The 8,754-nt window shown below is 48.8% G+C and overlaps 1 protein-coding gene across 1 annotated transcript; it reads right to left on the bottom strand.

Moving 5' to 3' along the window:
- Positions 1–3,362: 3,362 nt before the first annotated feature.
- Positions 3,363–4,080, bottom strand: LOC133914235 (uncharacterized). The gene has a single exon (XM_062357365.1). The coding sequence runs from the start codon at positions 4,044–4,046 to the stop codon at positions 3,546–3,548; it is 501 nt and encodes a 166-aa protein (XP_062213349.1). The 5' UTR covers positions 4,047–4,080; the 3' UTR covers positions 3,363–3,545.
- Positions 4,081–8,754: the final 4,674 nt, after the last annotated feature.

Genomic DNA, 8,754 nt, shown 5'->3' with positions numbered 1-8,754 from the left:
ATGAATATGTTTTAGTTCTATTGAAAAAGGTTAAAAGAAGTCAATGTCCCTTAAAAAGAAAGGAGAAGCGGCATGAAGAAACTTATAGAGTTCAATTCTTTTTAATTTTGAATTTGAGTTTAGGAATGTCGTACTATAAAGAGGAATGTTTTTTTAGTCTTGGTAGTGTCTCAGTGCTCAAAGTATTTTGTGAAACTAATTTTGAGAGACACCATCACTCACGAACACCGGGAAAAAGGGCAGAGTTGTCTGAGCCCGAAGTCTCTGGGTTGGTCTGGAAACTCCAGATTCTGTTAGGTGTCCCGGAGTCTCCGAGTGAGACTCCGAGAAGAGCTCTCGGTTTGGCTTTAATTATGAGCCCGGAGTCTCCGGGTTAGCCCGGACACTCTGAAACTATGCAAGTGTTCCGGAATCTCCGAGTGAGACTCCGAGAGAGAGTCGCGGAGTCTCGGTTTCTCTTTAAAGTCTGAGCCCGAAGTCTTCGAGTTAGTCCGGATACTCCGGATGCTGTTAGTGTCCCAGAGTCTCCGAGTGAGACTCCGAGGAAGACTCTCGGTTAGCCAAAGTTTTTTTTTTAGCCAGAGTCTCCGGGTCCTGATGCTTTCGGACCTTCCGGACATCCTCCGAACTAGTGTTCTAGCCAATTTTTCTCAAAGTGTTACCCGAAGACTCGAAGCTACAGCAAGTCCCTCCAGAGCCTTCAGCCTCTGGACCCTCAGTAGAAGGCCTGGCCCCCGAAGGCTGCAGACCCCTTCGGGCCACCCTTCTGGTGCCCGTACGACCTTCTGAGCCTAAAGATGCAACCGATCTCCGGAGATAATATCAGAAAAGAAAGGACACTCCCCTGCAGCCGACCTGACGCGGAGTGACGGGCGATTAATGCTGGTGCAAATGGTGCTTATCCTGACACCCTTGTGCGATGAAAGTCATCTTGACACCCCCGGTAGAGCGGCGTCGGGCCGCAATTGGCGATCGGCTCACCCCTCAGGGGAAAGGCACCACAATAGTTACCACGGTAAATATTTATCTTCTATGTAGGATAGAAAGTGGGTATCCAAGATAAGGTCCGGTAATTCGTTCAGGTCCTAGATATTTGTACATCGTAATAACTTGTACACTAAGCTACGTACCACCCTATAAATAGGGGGTCATGGTCATCTGGGAAGGGAGGAGGTCAAAAGAAGAACGCTCAAGGCAACACACAGGACATAGAGGTGTCCAAACACTAAATCACGCTGTGATACTCCCCCCAGACCGATCCATTTTTCTACTATCAATACATTTATGGTGTTCCTTCCTCTCAAACTTCGTCTCTAAGCTTGAGTCTTCTCCTTAGAAGAAACTCTCGTCGTACTTGCTAGGGTAAGACGATCTCTTGCTCCAACACGAACATTAGACAAGGAAGCGTTTGAGGAGGAACCTATGTACCTAGACTACGAGGAAGGAGTAGAAGAAGACTTCTAAGAAGGCAGGTCCTAACTTAGTTAACCATATTTATCCTATGTTTTATAAGCATAACCTAGTAGAGCATGCTTTCAAAATGCTATAAGTATGCATGCTTACTTTAATTAATTTAAATGATTGAATAGCTATGACCTATCTTGTTTATGCCACATATTGTTGTTGAATTACCTATTCATCTTGAAACCCTAGAAGGTCCCTCCCGAACATCAACTATGCTTTGATTTTTTTAGATGATTGCATTGAGTTCTAGCATGCTTTGGGCTTATACTCTTCAAGAATGAATCATGATAATTGATCACTTTAATCATGCTTTTGCAAAATATGTGAAATGTGTTGTGTGTGAGTTAAAATGTATGGAGTTAATAAAACCAAAACCTATTTTGGCGGGGGTGAGTAAGATACCCTACAAAGGTGAGACTACCTTATGAGCAAGGTTTACCTTTGTGGTGTTCTTGATGGAAGACACTTGTCTTGGCCACTTATATATTGAATCATAGTGTCTTCGTGCTAAGCAACCCGTGTGCAACCACATGTCTTTTTATGGGAAGGTCTTGGACCCACAACCCACTAGCGTAGTTCGATACCCGCTTGAAGCCCGTTAGTGGCAACGAGAGCCAGGAGAAGACTCGAACAATCTATGTGAAGTCCCGTGATCTGGTTGGAGACTCTAAAGTTAGTGAGCCATGTTAATCAGGAAGTCCTAGTTTAGTGTCCCGTGGGTGAATATTTTGGCGATGCTGGGTGGGTGGGGGACCTCGTTATGCTGCTCCGTTATTGGTCATGGTTGCAGGCTAAAAATATCTTGTGGATAAAGTGTACAATCTCTACAGAGTGTAAAACCTATCCAGATAGCTGTGTCCATGGCCATGGACGCGCGAAGCTTTGGTCACACAATGGTTAGTCTCATGACGTGCGTACCTCATTAGCGTATGAGTGGGCTAGGTGCCCGTATTTTGGAAGCCCCGACTATGTGTTGTGAGCTGGAGAGGACTTAAGAGTCTGCCAGCTATAAAACATGGGAATTGACATGATGGATGTATCTCCCAAGGGCCAGCAACCCTTAATATTGACAATTGCCTTGGTTTATGAAATACTTTAAACACTTTCTTTGCAAAACCAACCTTTGCATGAATAACTAGCTTTCCGCTAAAATTAAACCCGATAGCCTTATCCTTGAATAATCCTTTAAGTATCTATCAACCCTTTTGAAGTAGTATTCGGACTTGCTAAGTACTTAAAGTATTCACCATTGTTTCATTAATTTTTAGATGAGAAACCTGAGTGTGACTTCACCAACAACGAAGAAAATAAGAAGACTAGGGTTACCTCCACACCCAAGTTGCATGTAGGCATTGGACCTATCTATCTATTGTTCAATTGTGTTTCTATCTTGTGTTCAGTCATGCTAGCCATTTATGTAATGAACTATGAATTGTAAGACTATTTAAGACACTTATTACGGTAATGTAATATAAATGATATATGGTTGTGATATCATTATGTTAAAGATGCGTGTATCAGTTATTGATCTAGGGATTAATACGAGGTGCAAATTGAACAAAAATAGGGTCAGACACTGCAAAATGCTCGAATGAAATATAGCTTTACGTTCTTAAAACTCTTATGCACACACAACACCTGAATCGTCATGTGTTGCGGTAAATTGAAATTGTTTTTTGGCTACGGGTATAAGGATTAAAATTCAATTCATTGGACAGGGTATGGTTGTTAGGATTCCGTTACGCTACGAGGATACTAAGTATCCTTTCAAAAAATACTTTTGAAACAAACCAATTCTAAACAATTCCCTTCTAGAGTGTTGCCAACATTGATCTGATACGATCTAAGGATACATAGATCAGAAATAACAGATGAATCAGTCCTAATCTATTTATTCGTTATGTTAATCAGTCCTAATCAATGATCAAACGCATGGACACCATCAAAAACTTGATTTGGCCTCCTCCATCAATCTAATAATCCATTTGTGCAATCATATTTTATCAGGTATAATTCAAGCATGCACGTCCAATCAATGATGGCAACGCGCGCGCTTTCCACGGATTCATGTGCACGACGTGCTACGTCCACATGCAAGCGACGCAGCGGGAGAGGATGGCGGCGAGGCGGCGCGCCGAGCCGGCCACGGACGCGGCGCAGCGGTGCGCGGGATCTCCGGCGCGGCATCCCGGCCATGGCCACGCGCACCCGCACGGCCGCAACAGGATGCGACACCGGCAGCGCTGCAGAAGCCTCCGCCAGGGCCTGCTGAGGCAGCGCCGTTCCCTCGGCGGGACGACGATGGCGGACTGGAGGTACGCCGACGCGGCGTGCTTCAGTAGCTGGTTGCGGATGTTGATGTTGGACGCGTCAAAGTCGATCACGTGCGCGCCGGCGTCACCGAAGCTGCCGCCGCCGCCGCTCCCGCTGCCGGGCCCCGCCTCGGCTAGCACGTCGCGGAGGCTCGTGTACTCGACGCCGCAGCTGCTCCCGCTGCTGCTCCAGCTCGACGGCCGGGACCGGACGGCGGTGCGCGGGGGCGGCGACGACGGCTCCAGCGGCTGGAGGACCTCAGTGTCCATGGTCAACAAGATGAATTCATGATCCGTTAACCTTCGATCCTTCAAAACAAGAAACTTTGATGAACTGATGATAAGGTTTCGGTATAGAGGCTAAGTTTAACGGGGAAATGGGTTAGGATGAAACAGGACGATTAAGCATTTCTATAAATATATGCTCATTTTCTGAAGGCTGTTATTAAATGTAGGAGGCCTGATTGACCTGGCCGGGGGTGGCAAATGCCACCTGGAAAACTGACGTTTTGGGATGCACTCAAAATTAAAAAGCTTTAGCTGTTGATATCTAGACTAATATTTTAATTGAACATATGAAAATGAAAAGATTCATCTAAAAAGTTACTTTCTTTTGAACATATGAACATGAAAGAAATCTTCTAAAAATTTACTTCCATTTCGGAAGTACGTATCCAAAACGACATTTTTTTGGGGCCTATAGAAATATTCTCGTGTCTCCAAGTTGAGATGAGTTACCTCTACATTACAGCTTTAGAAGCACCGTTTTCATGTACCAGAATGGCCCAAAATTTAAGGGCATCTAAGTCAACGGTGTGGCATGCACGTTGAGTTCTTCCCCAAGCCGCTCGTCCTCAACTCCTTGACGCTGCTTGTCACCATGCCGCCAGTTAGGGCTAGGGCTAGGGTTTTGAGGTTAGGTGGCTATCGGTCTTAGAGGAAAGGCCTTGGGTGGCAGGACAACATGACGTTAAGCAAGGTGGCGGGGGCTGTCGCCAGTCGAGATGGCAAAGAATGACTTGGTGGTATAGATGGCAACATGTCGGGTCAGGACCAGGCGGAGCAAAATCATATCCGACCCAAAACTCATCAGCCTTGGCCCGACCCGAACCCAAATCCGAAATGGCTAACAGACGAAAATTGACACTCGAACCCACACCCATCGGGTTTGGGAATGAGGTTGTGTTGTGTTGTGTGCACAAGGAGGGAAGGACCGAGGGAGAAGTCTAGAGTATCTGTTGCGAGCCACCGTGGTCCCAAGGATACGGTCGATGAGAGATTAGTCGATGCGCGTGACATGGTCGATCAGTACAGACAACTGCAACCCTAGCACCACCGACATCACGTCCCTATTGGCCTGGACGGAGGAGGGAGGCTGCTGCTGCGTCTGCTCTGCCTTCGCACCCATATGGTCCTTGGGATTGGTCGCCTGGCTATCCCTCTCCCTCCCTCTAGCCTCTGCTGCCCTTGACCTCCCAGGCCACCGTGTCACACCCACACAAGGCTCCGCAATAGCAGCAGCATCGGCAACGCCTGATTCCGCCATGGGCTAGTCGAGTCGCCACCTGCTCCTCGGGATCTACAGCCAACGTGTGTAGGCTAGGGATGGCAACGGGTAGAAATTACCCGCGTGCCCGCGGATAAGAAACTTGACGGGTACGGGTTTGGGTTTCAACGTTTCCCCGTGGGTACGGGTACGGGTTTGATCATAAACCCGATGGGCAAAAGGTCACAGGCAAGAAAAATACATACCCGTGCCCGTAAACCCGCTCCAATCATCTTATATGTAGTCCCAAGTCATCACTAGGTATATAAACCCGCTCTAATTACCCATAAATCCGCTCCAATTACTCACAAACCCGCTCAAATTATCCTAGCAGGTAGGTATACGGGTGCACCCGCGGGTATGAGATGTCCGCGGGTGACGGGCACGGGTAACATTTCTTACCCGTGATAGGTAACAGGCGCGGGCATGGGTTTAGAAATCCACTCGCGGGTACGGGTCTGGACATCATCTACACGTGGGTATTTTACCCATTGCCATATGTAGTGTAGGCATGAATGGTATGGGACGACGACACCAAAGGGCTCTGAGGTTCGACGGCAATGTTCTGGTGCATGGCGACCGCGGTGAATGGGCGATTGGGCGGGCAAATGGCGAGAGCGGCAAAGGGCAAAGGCAAAGTGGACTAAGGAGAGCGAGCGATGACAAAGAATGGGGAATGGCCGATAGGGCAAGGATGCAAGACTCAGGGGCTCAAGGCGATGAGGATAGGCTAATGGGGATAAGGTTTAGGGTTAGCGAGCGCGGACACCGCGTAAGCTGACGGGCCGGTTGAGTCGTTGAGAAGTTGGGGTAGTGCACAATTGGCTCCTGTCTCGAGCCCCTATGGGGTAAATAGTAAACCCACGTCCGCACCCGCTACAGGTCAGATACCTGACCCACAAGACATGCGGGCTGGATTTAGAACTCAAACCTATAGGTCTGGCTGCCATCCTGACTTGGTGGGTGGGGGCGGGGGGTGGGTGAAATCGAGCATGGCGGTAGATGGAAGGGACACCACCAGAGATGAAAGGAGACGAGTGGGTTTTTTTGGATTAGAGAAGAGAGCAGCGAGAGCAAGGAAATTACCACAGGTAGAAGAAGCAGCAAGAACCATCCAATTGTCATCGGGTGGCTGAGATGCGTCAACCGAGACTTCCTCGGTTTTCAGTCACCTGAACAGTAGCACGTCCCATTGAAAGCATCAATTTAGCGTGCATTTTAAATCTGATGAACCATTCTGATATGCACCAAATTCGTGAGAATGTCAATTGTTGGGGATGATCTCCCGCCCCCCTCTTTGGAGGGTGTCTCGAAGTCTACTGGGAGTATCGCGTGCTTGCCACTGCAGCTTTGTTTCAGGGACTTCATCTGCAAGTGGCGAAGATCACAAAGCGCCATCGGTCGAAGGGTGTAGGCATGCCCGCATCTTAGATCTCTCGTGCCGGCGAAGAGGAGGGCGACCTTCGACCGAAGGGCAAAGTCCGTGTCCACGGTCCTGAGTGATCGCGACGGGCGAAGATACGAGCTGACCTTTGCCGAAGGGGGCCGAAGGCCATCTGACGGACGTCCGGGTGGAGAAGGCTCTGGTACATCTTCAGAGGCAGAGATCACTGCGGGACAGTGGGCCCGTTTTTGGCCGTTCGGGGCAGGATTGTAATTATGTAATTATGCTCACTTGCACCATAATGCCCCCGGATATTCTGAGAATGTAGTAGGTAAAGGGGTAGGATTTGTAAATCGTACCTGTGATGGCTGAGTACTGGCTATAAATAGGGCAACACTGTACCCGGAAGAGAGATCGGAAAACTGTTCCACCCCTGACACGTGCCACTCCAAGGACCCTTGATATCCCCATAACCGAAGGTCCACCTTGTCTGGGATTTTGGTCCCAATAGTTGGCACCGTCCGTGGGGATCGAACACTTCGACACCATGCCACCCAAGAAGAAATCGAAGCCAGCCGGGCCTTCGGTCGAAAGACCCCCTTAGGCTATGCCAGGATCAAGTAATGCTTCGGCTGATGGAGCTTCGGGCGGACGAGAACAACGTTGCGGAGTTGAAGCAGGGCCACAAGGACCCAGTGATGGCCACCACGTCAAAGCAGTCCGGGTTAATGCGGAGCCGATGCGGGTCATGGAACTAATTGATCGCGCACACTTCGAGCCTCTGGCGAAAGAAGGCGAAAGAGTGCGAAACGAAGAATGGGAAGACCTTGATGACTTCGCAGAGTATGAAAACGAGGATGAAACAAATGAAGAAAGAACAGCCAGGCAAGAAGCCAAAGAGTTGGAAAGGCAGATAGCGTAGAAGAAGCGCATGTTAGATGGCCTGGTAGCAAGTCAAAAAGCTGCAGAATATTGCAGGCGGGCAGATGAAGCTAGGAAAATATTGGAAAAACTCCAAGAGGAAATCGATATGCTGCACCAAGCGGAAGGCATGTCTCGCAAGGTGACGCCGTTTGGAGACATGGAGCGAACTTCGCAGGACCTTCGGCGGAGGTCATCCACGGGAGACCCAGAGTCCCAGCTGGCCATGGATCTGCAAAGCCAGCCGTGGCTGCCAGGGTTCAAGATGCCCAGAGTGGTTATGTTCGACGGAGAGTCAGACCCAAGGGAATTTGTAATGAGCTTCGAAGCGGCTGTGAAGTCTACCGGAGGGGATGGTACAACACTGGCGAAATCCTTTGTATTGGCCATAAAAGGGATAGCAAGATCATGGTACTCCGTGTTGCCCCTGGGATCCATATACTCATGGGAGCAATTGCGTAGTGCACTATACAACAATTTCCAGGGAAATCGAGCAGATAAAATTACCGCTACCGACCTCTTCGCACTAAAGCAGCAACCAATAGAAACCTTGCAGAGCTACATGCGTCGCTTCATGCACATACGTTGTCAAGCGAAGGTGCTAAGCGAAGATACAATCATCAATGCGGCGATACAGGGCATCAGAGAAGGTCTATTAGCAGGAAAGCTAAAGAGAAAAAGACCTGGGAGCGTACAAGAGCTACTTAACAAGATGGAAGAATACTCAAGATCTGAGCTCGATCGTCTCCGAAGGAAAAACGAAACAGCAGCCTCCAAAGCAAAACCACATGCATCAGCCAGAGAGTCAGGTAATAGCAATCCTAGAGACAGATTACACCATCCAAGAACGCCCGAAGTTTCTGACTATTTAAAAAAAAGAGAAGTCAATCAGATTAACTCCAGCCCGTTCGAAGTCGCTCAAGGGGCAAGCGAAGCTCACAGTGCGGCCAATCGAGGAGGCCGAGTCGGTAGAGGAAGAAGCCATGGAGGGCGAGGAGGACGGATTCTGCAGGACCCAACAACATTTTACTGCGAGCTGCATGGCCAAGGAGCCAGCCACAGGACCAAGCAGTGCCCGCAGGTTGTGGCTATGAAAGAGAGCTTGACGAAGTAGTCTGTTGACCACG

The sequence above is a fragment of the Phragmites australis genome, chromosome 4 (genome assembly GCF_958298935.1).
Source record: "Phragmites australis chromosome 4, lpPhrAust1.1, whole genome shotgun sequence".
NCBI classification, from domain to species: Eukaryota; Viridiplantae; Streptophyta; class Magnoliopsida; order Poales; family Poaceae; genus Phragmites; species Phragmites australis.
Note: the sequence above shows the minus strand (reverse complement) of the source record. Positions and strands in the feature narration are given on the sequence as shown.

Coding starts and splice junctions, on each gene's coding strand:
- LOC133914235 (XM_062357365.1), bottom strand. CDS start 4,046: ATGGACACTGAGGTCCTCCAGCCGCTGGAGCCGTCGTCGCCGCCCCCG.